Source organism: Eleutherodactylus coqui, chromosome 5 (assembly GCF_035609145.1).
Source record: "Eleutherodactylus coqui strain aEleCoq1 chromosome 5, aEleCoq1.hap1, whole genome shotgun sequence".
In the NCBI taxonomy this organism is placed as follows: domain Eukaryota; kingdom Metazoa; phylum Chordata; class Amphibia; order Anura; family Eleutherodactylidae; genus Eleutherodactylus; species Eleutherodactylus coqui.
In genome coordinates this window covers 179,884,629-179,907,432 of record NC_089841.1, presented here as the reverse complement: position 1 = coordinate 179,907,432, position 22,804 = coordinate 179,884,629, and the positions used below count along the sequence as shown (strand labels likewise).

At 45.5% G+C, this 22,804-nt stretch overlaps 1 protein-coding gene across 3 annotated transcripts; it reads left to right on the top strand.

Moving 5' to 3' along the window:
- The first annotated feature begins 41 nt into the window (after positions 1-41).
- MMAB (metabolism of cobalamin associated B) lies at positions 42-22,046 on the top strand. 3 transcript variants are annotated; one of them, XM_066603867.1, is made up of 14 exons: positions 42-169; positions 3,548-3,732; positions 3,819-3,854; positions 3,934-4,144; positions 4,864-5,023; positions 5,104-5,634; positions 8,533-8,594; positions 8,682-8,775; positions 14,127-14,184; positions 15,540-15,612; positions 16,034-16,131; positions 16,224-16,288; positions 17,102-17,161; positions 21,554-22,046. In XM_066603867.1, exons 2-14 carry the CDS (start codon positions 3,649-3,651, stop codon positions 21,639-21,641), a joined length of 1,620 nt encoding a protein of 539 aa, XP_066459964.1. In that variant the 5' UTR covers positions 42-169; positions 3,548-3,648; the 3' UTR covers positions 21,642-22,046. The 3 variants fall into 3 exon arrangements, with proteins under 3 accessions (XP_066459964.1, XP_066459963.1, XP_066459962.1); XM_066603866.1 differs by lacking the exon at positions 42-169 and adding an exon at positions 187-394; XM_066603865.1 differs by lacking the exon at positions 42-169 and adding an exon at positions 602-2,546.
- The last annotated feature ends 758 nt before the right edge of the window (positions 22,047-22,804 follow it).

Below are 22,804 nucleotides of genomic sequence, written 5' to 3'. Positions count from 1 at the left end.
TTGTCTGACATAGCACGAGGTTCCCGGCCAATCCAGTTCATCGTGGAGCGTGGGACGAGTTGTGGGCGGGGCGTGTAGTGATGGCTGTCGCTCGCTTGTTACTCCGGAGGGCCGTGCGAGGTGTGACCCTGGGCGGGCGGCTGTGCAGTAGTGAGAGCTCCGCGGGGAGGTGAGAAACGCCAGTGCATGTAACTAGTGTGGTGTCAGCCACACAGCCGCTCTGGTACTGCCCACGTATCACATGTCCACAGGTACCCGTCCATTGTCCGTCCACTAGGATGTATGCACGCACGTGACCTGCTCCCCCATACATTTACCATGATGATAGCTCTCCCTATGGTGCAGGCTGCGAGCACCCCCTACTGGGGACACAGGAAACATCCTCCAGAAGTTGGTAAAGAACTAATAAAAGTAATCTACTAGTGCCTAACACAGCGCCGGCTCTGATTGGCTGAGAGCAACGCGCCTATAAGTATATCTGGCCATCAGTTTTAATAGGAGGTTCTACGTACGTTATACCTTTGTGTGCAGAGTGTCTCGTATTCGGCCATTGATCCCCAGCCGGGGGCGGGCCTGTAGAGTGTCGGATAAGACCGGTCTCTCACGACCGGATTTGAACTACCGATTCCGTGTTCGGCGTCCACACAGTAAAACGCGGGCATTGTAAGGCACGTATTTTCCTTCCCATTTTCAGGTATAAATTGCGTATTCTGTGAGTGGAAGAAAATCACAGCATTGTACAGCGGAATCCGTGCGGACGGCCTCCATTGATGTCAGCGGAGGCGAGCGACCTGCGGCCCATACGCAATTCACATTGTATACGGCTGTGGACACCCGCGTCATCACTGAGCGACCGCGCAGGAGATACAAATAAACCCCAAGAACACCTATACTGCACATGGCCGCCTGCGAGCCTCCATGGTCATCTGCAGTACAGTAAGCGCCGTGAGCGGGGTCGCCGGGTGAGCTCACAGCCGGAATCTGCTGCGGCACAGACATAAACTTGGTGTCCGTACCCGATTCTGGAGCTCACTGATGTCTGAATGTCTCCATCTTTCTACAATGTAGCCGTATTCCTGCCATCGTATAGAAGCCGTTATCCTGCTAGCAGTCAGGTGGCCGACACTCTGAGACTTGGACTGGCTCCCTCCACCCTTACAAGTTTTACCAACTCCTGAGATATTAAAGACGTTTTTCCGGTCTCTGTTTACCAAACTTCAGCAAAGACACATTGAAACGACCACCGCAGCCATTCATTGTCCTGCGTAGTCAACAAGTCACCGTCACAGCCAGTGATTGGCTGCAGTAGTCACATGTCATCACTGGAGCTCGGTAAATAGAGACCGGTATGGGAGCAGCAGGAGATTGGTCAACATGTGACTGCTACAGCCAGTGATTGGCTGCAGTAGTCACGTGTCATCATTAGAGCTCGGTAAATAGAGACTGGTATGGGAGCAGCAGGAGATTGGTCAACATATCACCACTACAGCCAGTGATTGGCTGCAGTAGTCACGTGTCATCATTAGAGCTCGGTAAATAGAGACCAGTATGGGAGCAGGAGGAGATTGGTCAACATGTGACTGCTACAGCCGGTGATTGGCTGCAGTAGTCACGTGACATGTCATCACTGGAGCTCGGTAAATAGAGAGGTATGTGAGCAGGTAAATAGATATGTGAGCAGCAGGAGATCGGTCAGGTGAGGATTATATCTTTTGATTGTATAAACCTTTGTAAGCTGTTAAATAAGAAATCCTAGATTTGGACGACCCCTTTAAATACATTTTCCAATAATAAGCATACCATTAAAGGGGTTGTCTGGGATTTTTCCCATTGATGACCTATCCTCAGGTCATCAATAGTTGATTGACGGTAGTCCGCCGCTCACCATCCCTACTCATCAGATGAATGCCTGGCTCGCAGTCAGTGTGGACAAAGATGGAAGCAGATAGCGCTGTCAGCATTGCAGTGGCCGGGCATGTTACTACAGGCACAACTCAAATTGAATTTAGTGAAAGCTCTGCTTGCAGTACCAACTTGGGCCACAACCCTATGGACCACGTTATCTGCTTCTAGCACTGGGCACACTGACAGCAGGCCGGGGCAACCCCTTTTAATGTCTAATTTGTGGCAGTCTGATCTATATAGAATGAAGAAACCCCTATAGATTTGTTTAGTACCTAATCTACATGAATTGCGCTGCATTATGGTTCCAGGAACCTTATTTTGAGGGCCTCAGAAAAAGACACTTTATAAAAATGTGCAACTAGCACCATATGGGGGTTTTCTGCTCGCATTGAATCCTGTATATGCCAGGGGTCCTGGTGTAATATATAGATATACTCCGCTGACATCTAGCAGATTGACCCGCCCTCGGAGGTGACCACAGTGTATCTCCATGACCGTGTGGGCGCCACGCTATTCTGGACCGTTGTTTCAAAATGAAGTTAACACATCTCCGCTGCGACCTGCGGAAGCGGTTACATGGCAACATATCGTTTCTGGAGCCGCGAAAACAAAGGCCAGTAGTGGACCATTGAACATGAAAGGTGCGTACCAGGCGGTTTGTTATATTCGCCGTATCCAGCTTATTTGGATTCCCTCTATGGGCTTCTGTCCACAGGGTTATGCGTAAAACACTGCGGGTCTCCCGGTAGTGTTCTACAGATGTGTAAACAGTCTCGTTGGGGACCGCGTACGGCTACGAGGGCACTGCGCATACTCACGTAACACACGCACACAGTTCGGCTTCATAGCGAGGTTGCGTATGGGCAGCGTTTCATACGGAGCCTATACAAATGTATAGGGCTCGCGCTGCGTAATACGCCGAGAAATAGAGCATCCCGCCATTGATTTCTCATGGGGATCTGCACGCACATGTATCCACGTAAGTTCATTGACTTTCCTCGACTCCCTTCACCGCGTATAACGCAGCCATGCAACGCACACTTAGGGCCACACTTACACACGAACGCGGTTTTATTTTCGCTTTCAACGCCGCTCCCTGCGGCTGACAGTGTTTTAGCGCACCCTATCATTGTGATGGGCGATAAGGTGCGCTAAACGGACAAATATAAAACAGACTGCGCTCAAAAATCGCGGCGTTGGAAAGCGCCATCCAGCGCTGTGATCAAGCGCATGTCTGCAAGGCCCAATTGATTTAAATGAGAGCGTTCTACCACGATTAACGTGGCGTTCAAAATGCTGCGGTAAAAAGCACCAGTGTGAGAGCGGCTGTGAAAACACGGTCGTGGACATGAGCCCCTTACTGGATTTTGTAAAGGGCAGATTCCGTGCGCTCTCGCGTTGTTGCTGTGCGGCTCCGCAGTCTTGCGCTAAATGTTCGTGTTTTGTGCGTGCTCAGTTTCTTGTAGCTAAAAAGCCTGAATAAACGAGCGGACGCGGCGGCTTCCTGTCAGCGGGCGCCGTGGTTATCTGCACACGTCCATCCTGTAAGCAGAGCGCTGGAGATGTTTGTCAGTCGCGTCGGCAGCGGATGGAAAACAGATGACAATCCTTCATCATCTGTTTTTGCTCTGTTTTTGTCCAGGAAACAGGAAAAGGAAGTGCAAGGTGAGGGGAGGGTGTGGGGTCGCTGGGAGACAGTCAGAGGGGTGTAATTCGAAGAAACTGGGAAGAAATAAGCAGAATATGAAGAGACTGATGAGAGAAGAAATCATGAAGACCAGCAGGGACCGCAGCCGCAGCAGGGACCGCAAGCACGAGCGCAGCTGGGTAATGCAGTCCGTACTAGTCACGTATCGCCATTTAGACGGACGCACTTTGTTTTTACTACTTGTACCTTTCTTTCTGATTTCCAGGACCACAGCCAGGACCCGAGCTGGGACTGCCCCCGGGTAATGTCCTCTAAATGTTGGCCCACGTTTTGTTACTAATATGGGATAGACATGCTAACACGTTTTCAGGGATGTTTAGGTCCGCAAAAAGGAGCGCCGGAGGGGCGGCGATAAGATCCCCATCAATGTTCATGTCCTGATTGAAATGGTGAAACAGAGCCCTGCCCTTTGGGATCAGGCCGACCCGGGACACTCCGACCGTGTTGTCACCCGTGGCATATGGGAATCCATCTTCCAGGCGCTGGTCCCAGAGTGGGACGAATTCTCTCGGAAGGAGAAGGGCCTCTATGGTATGTACAAGGGAGCTGGTGGGGGTTCAGGACCTGGGGGGGGGGGGGGGGGAATGTTTAAATGGGCCCAAAATAGTAAAATAATAATAAGCTTTCCAATATACTCAACTAATTAATTCACATGGCGTTCATAGAGACATTTTGTCCTTGGGGACATCACATGCTACAGCAGCCGCAGGCCGCATGATGTGTGGTCTAGAGGTTATAGCACTTTGTTAACTTTCTGTAATAAGGGTCACCGGTGGGGGGGATCAGTAAACGTCAACGTTTTTATTATATATTAAACATAAAAAAGTATGTCTGATGTATCATTGTAAAATGTTCTACGGACCACTTTAGTTTTAGGGCCCTTTTTCACGGGCCCATAAATCGATCAGATTCCCTCATCCAGTGGGACCCTGAACGATTATCACTCAGTATCAATGCATGCATCGACTGCACAATGAACGAGAATTCGTTCACTTCTCATTCGTCATCCAGTTTCTGCATGCAGAAAACTGAACGATAGATCAGCTGGTGTGAACAGGCAGTTGTTTATCTATGAGTGACTGCCTGTTTACTGTAAATGGAGGTGGGCTGGAACGAACCCCCAGCCTGCTCCGCCTGTGTTCACTGAGCGATGATCATCGCTGGGATGACCTATCGGACATCTGCTCCCAACCGGTGGGCTCCTGTAAAAGGGCCCTCAGTTCCAAACTCCAAATCTTTGTCTTTAACAGAAAAGCAAATACAGACAAGATGGCGATCCCTCCGGGACCGTTTCATGCGGGAGCTGGCGGAGGAGAGGAAGCTCCCCAGCAGTTCTATGGTCCCTAAAAGGAAGACCTATGCTTATATGGAAAGCCTTGCATTCCTGAGGAAGGCCGCGGAGCAAAGGCAGTATGTGGTATTCTTGCTTCACTTGCTCTAAATGCCTCAGTGGATCAGTGACTATAAATGTAATTCATTTATCCCCTCAGGTCTTCCACCAATGTGAGGGAGTCTGACTCGGAGTCTCCTCCATACGAACCAGAGCCTGAAGAATCGGCCACCACTGCTGCTGAGGAGAGCGACGTTCCTCCCCCAGGTCCATCCCACCCATCCTTCACGGAACTACCTCTGGAGATGGAGACGCTCCACTACCAGACTGTTCAGGGATCGAGACGAGGAGGTAAAGCAGTCAGGAAGAGCAGAAGAGAAGTGGCCGACTTTGCCGATAATGTCCTCACCATGCTATCCAACATGCAGAAGCAACAGGTCTCCTACCGGGAAGAACAGAAGGACCAGCTGTGGCAGATAGAGCAGAGACAGCAGTGGGACAATGAGGATGGCGATCTGCTGTTCCTCAAGAGCCTCCTCCCCTCCCTCAGAGAAATGTCACCTCGGTGGAAGGCAGAATGTAAAGTGGCCTTGATGACGGTGATGGCAAGATTTACAAATTCCAGCACTAACTCGTCATTCTATGACCCTTCAGTAATGGCCCCCAGTCCTGCCCATACTTCCACCCTCAGGTATGCCCTATCTGAGTATCCCCCCCTGCACTCATGCAGACTGATATCCGGACTATCTATCTGCTTTCTTAATATTATAAATATGTATGTGTTGGGTGTTATTTTTTTTGCGTTACGGAAATTCTAGTGCATTGCCTGGGATTGAGCACCGCTTAAAAGATTAGTTCCCTATATCGTAGGCCGTGTAAGCAAACCAAAAGTTAAAGCAATGGCCAAAATTTATCCTTGATATTTAAAGCGGGGACCCACATCTAGCTGTTTGCTGCAGGAAGCAGACAGCTCTGTACATTGCCTAGTGGCCTGGGTTGGTACTGCACCCTGAGTCCTATTGAAGTAGATGGGGCTCAGCCTGAGATACCAACCAGGACATTACACAATATATAAAGCTGTCTGCTTCCTCCAGCGAGGAGTAGGTTAACCCTTGAAAGGAGTGTTCCCATCTAGGTCCCTGTCCCTCCTCACTTCTTCTCTGGCCGCCGCATCGAGCCTCCTAAAGGTGGCCAGCTTTTATGGATACACTCTGTGCTAGTTTCATAACTCCCATAGAAGTGAATGATAATGATGTCAATAGGGTAGCACAGCGAGTTTTCCTGTTTCCATAACTTGTGAGACATTGAAGCGGTGTGATTTGCTTTACTATCTTGTTTACATAACTTTCATTCACTTCTATGGAAGTTACGGATACAATGTAGCACAACTTGCTTGACTTTTGGTCACCTCTCTGAACTTGCATGAGGTGAGATGGGAGCCCCTGGTTTTAGGGGTAGGTGCAGCCATCTATCATACACTTATTGGCCTATCCTATGAATAGGGCATAAATGTCTTAGATGGGAATACTTCTTTACGACGGTGACTAAGAAGTGACAACCGATATGACGGCTCTTCACGTTGTCACTTCTGCAAAAACATCTGCATCTGTAAGTAAAGGGAAAAAATTACCATATTTTGTTGTTCACAACTGGATAAGGAAAATGCCAGTATCTGCGTAGCAAACGAAATACCCAAACTCGTCCTTCTGTATTACTAATATGTGGTCATTGATATGTGTTGGGAGGAAATCCCTTCCTGCGTGCTCCTCTTGATGCCTTGCAGAATCTCTTACTCCTTGTAGCAGCGCTCCTCCGGGAGAACCTTTCCTGCTTACGTTTTTAATATCTTCTAATGATGCGGAACATTCTGAGCAACTAGCTATTTGGGGAACAGAATGTATTGGCCCAAATTACAGGCTGCCTACATGCTTACTCATTCACTTGGCTCAGGCAGGATTCCCATAGCCCTGTGTGGGAGCTTGTCTATCCTGAGGTCATAATTCAGGGAAGCGATTCACCTAGAACTACATGTATATTATCCATACAAACAGAAAAATACATATTTCAAGGCACACGGACTGCAAAGTCTCCATTTACTTACAATCAACAAGCCACAGATCCCCCCCGTCTCCTTTACTATAACCCACAAAGGGTCATTATGGATTTGTGGGTAAATACAAACCACATTGCAAAAGTGTTTTAAACAAATCAAAAATGGACAGAAAGTTTTCAGTCTTATTTGTATTATTCAGTTTTATGTTACAATCTGATTAGATGTGCACATAACCACAAAGGAATGGTCTGCTTGTATGGAGCTGATGCTTATTTGCACGGTGAACAGTTACAGGATGCAATTTTCTTCTATACTTTGTGTAGCAGTTCTTCAGCGCTGTCAAGACATGCTATTATTAGAGATGAGCGAGTATACTCGCTAAGGCACATTACTCGAGCGAGTAGTGCCTTAGCCAAGTATTTCCCCTCTCGTCTCTAAAGATTCGGGGGCCGCCGCGGGTGACAGGTGAGTTGCGGCGGGGAGCGGGGGGGAGAGAGGGAGAGAGAGATCTCCCCACCGCTCCCCGGCCCCTGAATCTTTAGAGACGAGCGGGGCGATACTCGGCTAAGGCACTACTCGCTCGAGTAATGTGCCTTAGCGAGTATACTCCCTCATCTCTAGCTATTATGAATCATTTGTTCACTTCACCATAAGTAATACAATGGAGGAATACTTGTAACCATGTCTTGATAGGCACTTTTTAGTATTTTAGGCTGAATGTCCATCCAGTTCAGCCTGTTTCCACCCCCCAATGTTGATCCAGAGGAAGACAAAGAAACCCCAATGAGACAGAAGCCAATCCACCTCATTTTGGGGGGAAAACGCCCTTCCCGACTCCATAATGGCAGTCAGAATAATCCCTGGATCAACATTTTTTTATCGGACCTGTCAAAGAAATAAATTTGACATCCAGTATATTCAGATCCATTGAGTGTCACTTTTTCAGGTTAGGTTCTTAGCGTCTGAGTGTCATCAAGAATGTTTCCATTTATGGGCAGCAAACAGAAATGTATAAAGAATTGATGCGCAAAACACATTAGTTGCGTGCAAAGGGTCCGATCCATGCTGATAACCCAGGCATGAATTGACGTGTCATGCAGATTCACAATCCGTACCGTAGGTCACTTTACGCTGCAGATTGTTTGTGAAGCACGGCGATGAGATTTCTTGAAACGCTGTGGAATTTCCAATGACAATTCCCTGTAGAAAACGTGCGGATGTATCCTTAGGGAAGTCGTGTACTCCAAGTTATACAAATGATTGCGCCACAGATTGTAGCATTATATGTTCTCCCTACATAATCTATATGGCAGGGTTTGCCAACTACAGTTCACAGGGACATGTTTTCAGGATATCCTATAGTAAGAACACCTGAGGCAATGATAATAATGACATCACCTGTGCAATACTGAGGAAATACTGAGGAAATCCAGAAAACATGAGCTGTCGGGGGTCCCTGAGGACTGGGGTTGGCAAACCCTGCTATAGAGTAATGGTACAATAGTAATTCCAGTCTTCTGATGTGTTTTCTTTTAGCCCTCCGGCAGAAAATAAACCAGAAAAGATCCCAAAGATCTACACAAAAACAGGCGATAAAGGTCCGTTATTTTTATAACATTTCAGTGGGATATTAGATGTGTTTTGTTGCTGAACCGTGTCATAATAAGTGTACTCTAATTCTGTAGGCTTCTCAAGTACATACACGGGAGAGCGGAGACCGAAAGATAACCTCGTGTTTGAAGCATTGGGGACTACCGACGAGCTGACCTCTGCCATAGGGTAAGTTTTGCTTGTACATACACAGTCAGTAAAAGACTTGTGGTTGAGACGTAATGTTGTGCTGAAAAATCATTATAAAGTGCTGGCCACTAGGGGGCTCCCTTCTTGTTAACTTGCTGTTCACTGCCTGCTGTCAAGTGATGTTATCTCTGTTAATGCAGATGGCAAAACAAAAAACAGGAAGTGTAGGAGGGGATGAGTCATCCTGATCATAGAAATCTATGAGAGCAGAGGGAAGGGGAAGGAGGGACAGAAGTAGAGACTCTCATTGCCATGCTGTCAGAGCCAATAGTGAGTTTATTATTTTTTATTCACATCTCCACTGCTCAGTACTGCTTTACAGTGCCCTATATGATGATGTTATGTCTCTGTATTTGTTACAGACAGACAGGGAGCAGAATCTTCAGTTCTCTGCACAGTGTATAGAACACAGCAAAGCAGTCAGGCTCCTCCCACCAATACAGAAAGAATTGAGAATCAGAGATATAGAATGCAGAGGGGAAAAATGGGATACAGTACAGGTGATGTAATGTCCAGAAATAGTGTTATTCCTCATGTACACGCACATGGCAGCTTATTATGAAACGTTAGGGTTGTTTTTAAAGGGAACCTGTCACCTGCCAACTTCACCATAAACTAAGCTCTGCTGCTGTTAGGGAGGAGACTGGGAGCTGGCTGATGTATGTTTAATGCTCATTCACTCTCCTGATCCCGCGCTGTCACCCACATGTGGCAGAAAAATCTGTCTCTTTTCAGATTGATGGTGACCTCTTTCCTTTACAGCTCTATGGGAGAGCGCGTGCATGGCAAACCCGAAAAAAGTTACATTTTGTGTCGCGCACGGCTTTTAGGGACATAAAAAATACGTCACCCGACTCCCCATCACCTTCCCTAATAGGAAGTTGACCCGTTTCCCTTTAAAGGATTTTGTGATTATGTATACATAAGACTAAAAGAGACCGTCACCCTGTTTTTGCACCCTTTAATGAGGGCAGCACAAGGTAGTAATGGTCCCACTGATTAAAGTGATATGTCAGCTGTGTGGATCTGTGCAGTAGTTTTGGAGAAACTTGCCTTTTATCATCAGCAGCACATGTATAGAGAACTACTTAAAATAGTCCTGGATATTCATGAACTGCAGGCTAGCTCCACCCACACCGCCCTCCAGCCAATGATTAACAGCTCTCTGCTTATTACTGTGCATAAAGAGAGAGGTGCCACTCATTGGCTGGAGGGTAAGGTGGGTGTGGCTAGCTGCAGCTCATGAATATTCAGGACTAGTTCTGTGTCTGGCTGCTACTAATAAAATGTAAGTTTCTCAAACTCCTGCACAGATACACACAGGAGACATATCGCTGTAATCAGTGTGACGGGCACTAACTTATGGTGCTCTCAGTGAGGGCTGCAAAAACATGGCGACGGGGTCTCTTTAATTATTGTATTTTGAAAAATACATTGTAACAAACTTTCAAGAGAGTTTCGTGCTGCTCAATTTCTTCTTCTTCCTCCTCCTTGACTTAAACACTGCTGCTGCTGTGTCTGGAACTACATTGAAGGGACTGGGGTCTCCTCACGGATCACACACTGATGATTTGTCCTAAGGAAAGGCAGTCAACGAAAATTTTGGGAATACTTAAGGTCTACAACTTTTTGTTTTTCAAATTCTTTATTTTACACAGTTTTACACATATTCCAAAAGAACAAAACATAGCCAGAACATTAAAACCCAGAGAAGACAGCACGTCAAGGTAGATCTAAATGGCCTCGCAAAGATTTTACCATTCAGTAGGAACCTCATTTTTCCTAACTAAGCAAATACTTCAGGAGATTGCAAAATCAGCCATCATATAAAACCTATTTAACCCCTTAACGACTTCCTGTAAGTCTTTTGACAGCAGACATTAAGGGGCTTTAGTTTCCCGTGTCCGGAGGAGCGGGTGCTCAGCTGTCAGATGACAGCCAGGACTTCCTCTGATAGCGGGGACCGAAGTAACTTTCGATTCCCGGTCTTTAACCCTTCACATGCCACTGCATGTAAAATGCTGACAGAAGGAGGGGGCTCACAGAGGGAGGGGTCACCCATCAGACCCCCGCGATGTGATTGCGGAGTCTTGATGGGTTGCTATAGTATAGTAATGTTTTTGGAGAATGATAAAATATGGTGATATTTAAGTCCCCCAGTGGGACAAATAAATAAATATGAAGTATTCAAAAAGAATAGTATAAAAATAAATACATCAAAACCCCACCTTTACTCCTTTACTATGTAAAAAAAAAAAACACACACACACACGGGGCATCACTGCATTCGTATTTACCCATAGGACAAAAGTTACTACATTACTTAACCCTCACAGGTCATGAAAAAAAAAGACAAATAGCTAACTTTGCCTCTCGCTTTACAAAAAACAGAATAGAAAGTGATCAAAATGTCGCATGGATCAACAAATGGTACCATTAACCCCTTCATGACATGGCCTATTTTGGGCTTAAGGACGCAACAATTTTTGGCGGATTTTCTTCTCCGTTTATCAAAAGCCATAACTTTTTTATTTTTCCGTCGACGCGGCCGTATGAGGGCTTGCTTTTTGCGTGGCGAACTGTAGTTTTTATCGATGCCAATTTTGGGTACATAGAGTATATTGTAAAATTTTTTATTTTTTTTTAATGATAGCAGAGAGAGAAAACGCATCAATTCTGCCATAGATTTTTTTATTTTTTTTTTACACCGTTAATCATGCAGCATAAATGAGACTTTCCATTTTTTCTGCAGACCGGTACGGTTACAACGATACCAAAATTCTAACATTTTTTTTAGGTTTTCCCACTTTTCTGCAATAAAAACCCTTTTTTTTGGAAATCTTTTTTCTATTCTAAATAGCTGCATTCAAAGTCCCGTAACTTTTTTATTTTTTGATGTACAGAGCTATATAAGGGCTTATTTTTTGCGAGACGAGCTGTAGAATTTATTGGTACCATTTTGGCGTACATACGGCTTTTTTGATCACTTTTATTGCGTTTTTAGTGAGGCAAAATGCTAAAAATGAGCATTTTGCCTCAGTTTTTTAGCTTTTTTTTTAGCGTTTTTTTCCGTGCACAGTCAAAAGCATGTGCAACTTATTGTACGCATCGTTACGGACGCGACAATACCAAATATGTGGGGTTTTATTTTTTTTTTACCTTTTTTTATGCTAATCTGAGAAAAAGCATAAAAAATGGTTTTTTTACTCTTTTTTTTTACATTTTTTTTAATTCATTTTTTAAATCTTTCTTTTTTTTTACACTGTTTGTGTCCCTCTGAGGGACTTTAACCACTGCCCTGATGATCGCTGTCATAAGGCATGGCAGAGCTACTGCTCTCCCATGCCTTATCGCTCATACAGCGATCTCAGGCATAGGCAATACAGGACGCCAGTGTCTGGCGTCCTGTTGCCATGGTGACAGGCCGGGCTCTCGCGATGACATCGCGAGTTCCAGCCGGAGACACAAGGGAGCCGCGCTCCCTCTGTGAACTCTTTCCCTGCCGCGATCTACTTAGATCGCGGCAGGGAAGGGGTTAACAGTGGCGGGCGCATCTCCGATGTCCCCCCGCTGTTGCAGCGAGACGCCGGCTGTGACTGACAGCCGACTCCCGCTGCGGGATAGCGCTGGATCATATGTGATCCCGCGCTATCTCCAGGACGTAAGTTTACGCCCTGTTGCGGGAAGTACCCCGCTCCCAGGACGTAAACTTACGCCCTGCAGCGGGAATGGGTTAAAAAGTACAACTCGTCCCGCAAAAAAAGAAATCTCACATAACCCCTTTGACAAAAAAATGTTAGAGGGTTTTGAATGCAGCACAGCAATAAAAAAAAAATACATTTTTATTAAAGAAGTGTGAAAAAGTTCCAAAAACCCCTATATAAATGTGGTATTGGTTTAATCATAGCGGCCTGCAGAATTAATGTAACATATTTATACTGCACAGGGAGTGACGTTAAAAATAAAAAAACATTCCAGAATTTCAGATTTTGTTAGTCTTGCCTCTAGAAAAAGGTGAAATAAAAAGCAAAACAAAACGTTATATGTTCCCCAAAAAATGGATAATAGAGCCATCATAGAGCTCCGTCGATGGAAAAATGAAAACGTTATGGCTCTTGGAATGCGGCAACACGAAAGCAAATCTTTTTTTTTTTTTGTGCACAAAAATAGAAAAACCCTAAGAAATTTTATAAACTTAGTATCGGTGGAATCATGCTGACCCAGAGAACAATATTATCACATTATTTATTTTGTACACTTAACACCGTAAAAATGAAAAACAAAAATGACAGAATTTTTATTTTCCCCAATCCTTCTAACAAAATTAAAAAAAAATCTTAAAAAGTTATACGAAAAACATATAAAGCCAAAAATGATGCCATTAAAAATACAACTTGTCGCGCAAAAAACAAGCCCTCAAATAGCCATATTAGCAGAAAAATAAAAAAATTATGGACCCTGGAATACGACAATGACAAAAAACAAAGAATTAGTTAGCCATTAAGGGGTTGAGGAAAGGGGTAGCTAGAGGCCTCCTGGCAAAAGTTGGAGAATAAGGAAGCCCGTAGCCAGAACCAACGGCAAGCATTGAAAACTAATCTGCGGGTCCCAAGCCGTTGACTTGGAATCGGATCTGCCATGCAAGGAGGCAGTAAGCTTCTCCATCCACTCTATACCTGAGCTGGAATACAAGATCGAGTCGCGTTGATGAAGTCATTGCATGTAAAAGGGCCTTAATCTGTACTGTACAGCGAATAAGAAGTTATTCAGAGGATCAGAGTCCCATTACATGGTCAGATTATTGCCCAAATAATCTCCAATCAACAATGTTTACTAGAGATGAGCGAGTATACTCGTTAAGGCAAACTAGTAGTGCCTCATTCGAGTACCTGCCCGCTTGTCTCTAGGGATTCGGCTGCCGGCGCGGGTTAGAGGTGAGTTGCGGCAGTAAGCAGGGGGGAGCGAGAGGGAGAGAGAGATCTCCCCTCCGTTCCTCCCCGCCAGCAGCTGAATCTTTAAAAACGAGCGGGCAGGTACTTGAATAAGGCACTACTCGCTCGAGTAGTTTGCCTCAGCGAGTATGCTCACTCATCTCTACTGTTTACACAATAGGATGTACCGCAAACCAACTATATTAATGCAATGAGCACTTTCTTATGTCATTTAAGTGATGGACATAATTAGTCTGAGCAGTGGTCATCTGATTATTGGCCTGTGTAAAAGGACCTATCGGAATATCTTGTGGTCTAGAGGATCCCTACATGCGCTCACCGATTGCACTCTGCTACTTCTCTCCAACGTCTCAGCAAATTTGTATTTGTTTTTGTCAGGTTGGCCAGAGAATTCTGTCTAGATGCAAATCTCCAATGTGTGGGGGAACTAGAGAAGGTACTTCTTACTTTCATTATATAAACATCACTGAATAAATGTATCACCTTTTGAAAATCATTGTAGTCTATGTGATCATACAGGCAGCGGACGGGTTACAGTATCACGTCAAGCACTCGTGTGTCCGGCGCACAGCTAGAACTTATTTCTATCCACTGGAAGTTAGCAGGGAAGGTTCCTTTTAAATAACAGGAAGCAGACGTCTTGTAAGTCATGAGAAACTGATACAGAAAAGTTATTTAACACTTCATACAAAGAACACTTTTTCTCACGCTCGGCATACTCTTTTAATTAGGCGACGGGTAAGACGTCATGTCTGTTCTGCAGTAGATGAAAATCGATAAGCCAAAAACACTTCCACTAGTTTTTTCAAAAAATCCAGACCGCTAAGAAATAGATTTTATGGCGGCGATATTTAATCTATACCTTTTACTGAAATGGTAGAAAAGGTCAAACTTAGGGCTATTTCAGACGACCGTATATCGGCTCGGTTTTCACGCCGAGCCGATATACGGTGTCCTTGTCTTCAGGGAGAGGAGGATGGAAGAGCCAGGAGCAGGAACTGAGCTCCCGCCCCCTCTCCACTATTAGCAATAGACGGGGGCGGAGCTAAGTGCCGGAGCTTAGCTCTGCCCCCGTCCCGCCCCTCCCATTGCAAATAGTGGCAAGGGGCGGGAGCTCAGTTCCTGCTCCTGGCTCTTCCATCCCCCCACTTCCTGCAGACAAGGACACCGTATATCGGCTCGGAGTGAAAACCAAGCCTATATACGGTCGTCTAAAATAGCCCTTAGACCTAATTCACACGGCTGTATATAGGCAGCTATTTTAGCCGCATCAAAAAAATCGCAACCATCTGAAGCGTTGGATTCCAAAGTATGCATTCAGATGAATGATTTTTGGGCGCGTAAAAAAATTGCGCTTGGAAAATAGCACATAGGTCTTGCCCTATCTTTTGTCAAGCTATGCTGGAAGCAGAAAAAGGGAGAGGAAGGGAGTTGACCTGCGTCCAACGATGGGAAAAGAATACAGCTGGCTCCATTTAAGCATTGGAAGTCATTCCGAGGATTTTTGCCGAGTGATGGATTTTCGCGCAGCTGTGTATTTTTTTTGCCATCACGCAGAAGCCGCCAGTGTGATTTGCGGAAAATATGCCAATTAAGATCGGGACTTGATCTCGACTATTTCTATTTCGTGCAATTTTACGGCGCCTACAGGCGAACGTAAAAACGCACACAGTCATGTGAAAAAGGCCCTATTGGTAAAGGGGATCTGGTAGATGAAAGCAGTCATCCATCTCTGAGCTACTTCATCTGTTGCTTGTTAGCGGAGATTAACAGAAAATTTCCCGCCTACAGATACAATGTATGCTGCAAGACATTGGCTCAAATATTGCAACGCCCCTATCCTCGGCCAGAGAAAGCCATAAAGGTAAATTTGTTATTCTTCACATAAGCTTCAGCGTTTAGCGGTCCTATTCACATATGTTTGACAACCTGAATAGATGGAAAGATTGCTTCACATATGTTTGACAACCTGAATAGATGGAAAGATTGCTTTTAGCTTTGATACTAAGACCACTGAAGGCTATCCTTCGAGATGAACCAACAAATGGATCTGTAGAGAGAAGATCCAATCTAATTCAACACAAGCAGCACTGATAATCTACTAGTCTAACCTGAATATCAAGGGTGTCCCCATACATAGTGCTGGTAATCACTAATTGCCAAGTATAGTTGAAATGCGCTAATGCTCATGCGGTTACTACAGCTGGACCGCTACATGTACAGGCGCCAATATCCATTCTTCTATGTTAGTTTGTTAATTAGTGTCTTGATTTCTCTCTCTACAGCGAATACATCATTTAATGAAGAGTCTATCCAGGAGCTGGAGCAATGGATTGATCGATACACGGTTCAGCTTCCTCCACTGACCAGCTTTATTCTGCCGGTATAAATGTACCCATTGGCAGTACACTTTGACATTTTGATCACTTTCTTAGATGGAGCTGCTCTAATAAACTAATATGTATTTTGTTGTAGTCTGGTGGGAAGGCCAGTGCATCGCTACATGTGGCCCGAGCAGTGTGCCGGAGAGCAGAGAGAGTGTAAGCCCTTTCTTCTATAATCGACCTAATGTTTGTACGTCACTTGACAAGCACCACAACGAGCCACTTGCTGTAGTTGAGGCTTCTTTCCCACGAGCGTATATCGGCCGGCCGATATAAGTTATGATCTAATGCATTGGATTCCAATGCATCAAATCACATGGCCATATACCCGTGACGTAAAAGTGCCCGGCCAGGCCAATATAGTGCCGGCCGTTTTTACATCGGGCCCAAAAGATAGTCCTGGAACACATTGGCCGCTGCATGGACTCCTATGGGAGCCCATGACAGCAGTCGGAGGTGGGAGGGAGTTTAGCAGCGTGGCTGCTAAACTCCCTCCCTCTGCTCTCCTCCCTGCTCGCTGTTTACAGTGGGATGGGGGTGGAGCTAAGTGCCATCCCCCTCCTCCCATTGCTGGCTATGGACAAAAGGCGGAGCTAGGCTCCCCCCACCTCCCTGCCCCTTGTCCGCAGACAGCAATGGGAGGAGGCGTGGCTGTGCTTAGCTCCACCCTCATCCCGCCCCCTCCCATTGCAAAGAGCAAGTGGGGAAGAGAGCAGAGGTGAGCCTGCGAGGGGGAGGGAGGGGTGATGGCATGGTGACCTCGGCATATTTGCACCGAAGCCCGTGCCATGTGAACGAGCACACAAACGTTAGATTTGTGCTCCCGTTTATGAGCTTCTATGCCTCAGATGATGGCATATATCGTCCGGACGTGAAACCGGCGGCTGATATATGCTTGTGGGAAAGAAGCCTTAATGTGATAAATCTTGACTGTAAATAAATGACTGAACAATTTCTTACATTTTGTAGAACATTCAAGCTGCTGCAAACGGGCGAAGCAGATCCAAATGTTGGGAAATACTTGAACAGGTACAGATGTGCTTCTTAAAGTCATCTCTTTGGTATTAGCAATAAAATAGCAACTGAAATCTACAACTAACAGTTAAAATGTGAAAAACAACACACTAGTCCCACATTCATTGGTTAGACGGCTAGATAGACTGAGGCTCCTTATCCCAGCCGCTATTACACTCATTGTCCAAAAAAAAGTCAAGCCCGCTACAAGGAGTTGTCAGAATGGATTGAAACTTTACATGTGTGATTGTAACATTGATATAAGTTGGTGATTACAGTATCAGAGCAAAAGGAGAATTTATTGTGGAGAACTGAACACTCGAAGGGGGGCTCTAGTACCCTGTTGTACCGCCTCTAGCTTAGATGTAAGATAGGATATGGTCAGGCATGGGGGATCTAGTACCCTGTTGTACTGCGTCTAACTTAGATGTAAGATATGATACGGTAGGCACGGTGATCTATTACCCTGTTGTACCGCCTCTAGTGTGGATACAACATGTGATACAGGCGGGCATAGAGGCTCTACTACCCTATTGTTTTGGCTCAAGCTTGGCTACAAGATGTGGTATGGGCAGGCATGGAGGCTTTAGTACCCTGTTCAGACTTGTACCGCCTCTAGCTTGTATATAAGATGTGATACAGCTGAGCATGAAGGCTCTAGTACCCTGTTGTACCACCTCTAGCCTGAATACAAGATGTGATAACAGCGTGCATGGAGGCATACAGGTTCTGTGTGGTATCCTGATGCAGATCAGTCCACATTTGCTGTAACTGAGCCTCTAGCTCGTGCAAACTCATAGGCTATTGGCAATAAATCTGTCAACCGGACTGGCTACAGAGGTGTGACAATGCTGTGGCGACTCCTGTGACACCCTTGCTGTTTGCAACCAAACATTGTCCTGCTGTAAAAGGCCTGTTAAAAGCCGCCATGAGAGGAACACATGTGGCTGCAGGATATCCTGAACATGTCGCTGAGCTGCCATTGTCCCTCTTATCACTACTAGGGGTGACCGACTGTTGTATGCGATGGCCCCCTAGACCATCACACCAGCAGGGGGCAGTGTGGCGCTCCACAGTATAGGCAGGATTGAGGGTGGGTGTAGAGGGTAGTACATGTAATGGATGCGGTGAACCCAAATGTCATTCAGCCAATCACGTGGAAATGGTTCTGAGAGACACAGGGGTGTAATGATGGTGCCACCTATCTTTGGATAGCGTTCAATGAAAAAGTTGGAGCTGTTCGTGATTGTCAGATGATCTTCTCTACCGGTGGTCTACTGCGGGTGTCTTGAGCCCGGTCGCCTTGTGTGTGCGCCGTCATGCATCCACTAGTCCCAAGACCACCCAACAGTCTTGTCAATCACAATAGCAAAGTCCAGGGCAGCACAACGCCATACAACCCTCTGGGTGGGACCGTCCAATGTGCCAGCCGCAGCAAGGAGCCGGATCGCTCAGCTCCAAGGAACCAGTCAGAAGAAAAATAGCCGTGGCAGCAGGAAACGATGCAATCACAAAACCTTTATTCCTCCAGTCACCATACGACGTTTCGATCTAGCAAGATCTTTATCAAGTATATACAACACCCACCAGCCCAACACTTATATAGCAGAACAATTAAAAACAGATAGCAAACAGCTGACTTACTCATTATGCATGTGCGTCCTTCCTCCATGGCCTCTGGTATTGCTGATGCATACATCATCAAGCTGCGTCCACCACTGCTCAAATCTCACAAGACTATAGTGCCCAAACCCAGACTGGCTTCATTCTGCATACTGCACATGCTCTGATCGTATAGCACTAAACGGAGTGTCAATGGACATTTCTCCCTTCTGCTATCTTTAATTATTGTGCACAGCATGTCATATTATATTAACAGTCTTGTCAAAATGGCCCAGGTAATGGGCGATTCGTCAATACAGCCCCCTCTAACTTTAACGGGGCAAAATCTCTTTGATTACATCATAGAGGCATGTCTAATGGTCACCAAGGTCTACACCAGTGGAAAAGGAGCCTCAGAGAACCTTTTTATAGGCCAATAGTGGAACCACGGTTTAGGGTCTCAGATGGCAAGACCGTTCATCTAACCATGCCGTATTTTGCAGAAAAATGACAAATCCTTCTAGGTGCTTGTTTGTTCTTTGACAGTTGTTTACATATCCCCACTCAGCGCCTGCTAGAGCTGTTAGATGGCCCCAGGCTCCTCCACCATTAGGCTTCTCCCTACAGACACATTCCAAGATAGTTTGTTTAGCCCAGTGTTTCTCAACTCCACTCCTCATGGAGCCCCAACAGGTCATGTTTTCAGGATATCCTGTAGTAAGAACACCTGTGGCAATGTATGAGGCACCAACAATAATTACATCACCTGTGCAACACTGAGGAAATCCTGAAAACATGACCTGTCCATGAGGACTGGAGTTGGGGAACACTGTTTGAGGGTTTTATCCAGTGCCACCTCCTGCTCCCCTTCCTCTTAATGCTGCTCAGTGAGTTATACTGCGCCAGGTCCCATTTTGCTCTTGACTTGCTGGAGCAATGAGGTCACTGACACCAGGAGCCTCTGCAATCAAACCCCAGCTCACTTCAACCAGTGGTCACAGCGCCCTCTGCTGGAACATGAATAGGATAAGCAGAACCTTATTGCAAACTCAATTTGTATTCATTTGTTTTGTGATCTGAATTTAAGGGGTATTATGAGTGGAGCTTCAGCCAATAATGATGGCAGAAAAAGGGTGTAACTTGATTTGTGCCCGCTTGTAACATACAGCAGTCATTGGCTCCTGTGGTGTTGAAGTTATAGTGTAAAGAACCTTCAAAAATTCCTTTTTACGAGGAAATAAAAGCACTAATATTTAGAAGCACCCTTTCCAAACTGAGGATCTGTTGCAGGAGTTACTGCTGTTGGTTTAAATAGCTGAGTAGTTATTGAAGTGTGGCAACACGAGTTGATGTAAAAGTATAGCTTAACAGGTGTGTGTGTGGGGGGGTTTAAAAGGGAATCACATCTATTTTACTTGTATAAGATGATTTTTTTTCTGTACTATGTGTTTGGAACATTAGTGAGTAACTGGCTCAGTAATGGAAAGCAGAAGGGGTATATCCCACTAGTAACTGTGACCCAGAGTACCACAGGGGTCAGCTTCGGGCCCTATTCTTGTTAATATTTTTATTAATGACTTGGTAGAGGGTTTCATAGTACAATAATATTTGTAGATGATACAAAACTATAGAGTAATTAACACGAGAGGATAGGATGTGGTTGCAAGTAGATCTGGATAAGTTGGGGGATTGGGCAGAAAAATGGCAAATGAGGTCTAATACTAATAAATGTAAGGTTCTGCACATGGGCAGAGGAAATACATGTCACCATTACACAACAAAATGGGAAACTACTGGGCAAAACTGACAGAAGGACTTGGGGATTTTAGTTAACCAAGTTTAACTGGAGCAACCAGTGTCAGGCAGCTGCTTCCAAGGCAAATAGGATCGTGGGGTGCATCAAAAGAGGTCTAGGGGCACATGATGAGAACATTGTTCCTCTTTACAAGTCACTGGTCAGACCACACATGGAATATTGTGGACAGTTTTAGGGGCCAGTATTTATTTGAGGAGGACATGAGGTCAATTTTTAGTAGTGAATGGAATGGGTGAACAATAGAGGTAAAACTGGGGTTTAGTAAGGCTGGGTTCACACGGGACAGAATTTCCATGCAGAATGTCCACACGGCAATTCTGCCTGCTGCTCTTAATCCCAGAATTAGCCAGCAAAGTGGACGAGATTTTGCAAAGCCGCACTGAAACTGACATGCCGTGCGGAAGAGAGGCGGCATATCAATTCTTTTTATTTCCGCAGCGGCCACTCTCCTCTCTATGGGGAGAGATGGCCGCAGAGGAGATGCAGGTGGCGAAGCAGCTTCAAAACCCGCCGCTAAAGACTGTGGGCTTTAAAGCTGCAGGGGGAACAGGGAACCTAAATGCCAGGGGACAATACAGAGATCTCTCCTACAACCTGTTTATACCCAGGACTGTAAGAGCAGTGAGACTATGTAACTCTCTGCCTGAAGACGATGGAGAGAGTTTAAGAGGGGGGTTGGATGCCCTTGAGTGTAACAGTGTATTCTATAGTTACCAATTACTTCAGGAGAGTTATTGACAGATTTAGGGGTGGGGATGGGGGTGTTGAATTCAAGTTGGGAAGGAATTGCGAGAAAGATTGGCTTCTACCTCATGGGGTTTTTTGACGTCCTCCGGATCGACAGGTGGGAGGGGGTTATAGTGTGTATGGCGTTAAGACCGTGCGCGTCTAGGCCAGCCTCTGTTTAAATACTCTAGCACCCCTTCAGTAAGCCACTTTGAAACATTAGAGATTCTGAACCCATCTGAACAAAGTCTCATCTTTTACAGGTTGAGCGACTACCTTTTCACACTGGCAAGATATGCAGCCAAGGCAGAAGGCAGGTCTGAGACCATCTACACGCGAATGTACCCATGAGGATATGGGATTTCTACCGATTACACGTCATGTACAGCGAAGGCAGCCTGGAGTGGACACCATACCCTCTTCATGGTTACACCAAGTCACACAAAAGACAGAATATTTTTCTATATAAAGCATAGGTAGTTTAGACTTTACAGACAGCTTGCAGGTGGTCTTGTTATATCAAGAAGTCATCTATTACCTTAATAGATCCCTTTGCAGGTAATTGGGAAGAATATCAGACTCTCTGCAGTCTCCGGTAACAGACAACCAGTTACATTTGTGAAATATTTCCAAGAAAAAAGTAATATATATTAAATAGTTATAGTAATTGGAAACTACAGTTCCTGACATTGTCTGGGCGCCTGGCATTTCATTTTTCTGAATAAAAGGGATTGAAAACAGAACAAGACTACCAATGTCTATGGACTCAAGACTGTAAAGGAAAATTAGTAGAGAGAAGGGAACAAAAAGCTTTAGAAAGGCCGCCTGCAGACGGCCGGGTCAGATCCCACTGTGAGAATTCTCGCAGCAGGATGCGGAACCATGCCCCTGCAGAGACCTGCGGCTTACCTGCTCCCGGCTTCTCTTCTCTGTGATGCGCCGGCTAGCCGGCGCATGCACAGAGTGGAGCCTGCCAGTCACTACTGACATTTCTGTGTGGGCCCCTGCGAGCCCCGCAGAGAAAGAGAACATGCCGCGATTTGTTTTCCGCGTGACAAATCGCGGCTGTGTACATAGGATTGCGTGCATGCATGCAAACCTATGGCAGCGGGCGGAAATTCTGTGGGAAAGCCTGCCCGTGTGCAGGGAGGACCAGAGTGAGCTGAATTAGGACGCTAATACATGGAGGACCTCTGTAGACGTACAGCATTGGCCTGAAGAACAGAGATATTGATGAAGATCATATAAATAGTTTAATTAAAATAGATACAAGATTGTACATAAGCAACATATGAATAGATATAAAGATACTACTACCCAACTTTTTTTTTAAATGCCAAATATGTAGGTTTCATCACTATAAGAGAGTAGCCTCCAAAACAAAAAAAAAAAAAAGCATTAAATGAAAGCAGGTACACAGCTATAGGGTCTATATCTTTCCATGTGCTGGATTTTTAGCACCTACTAAAAGTAATTTGTGCCAAAAGACACACTGCAGACCAATTCATATTGGC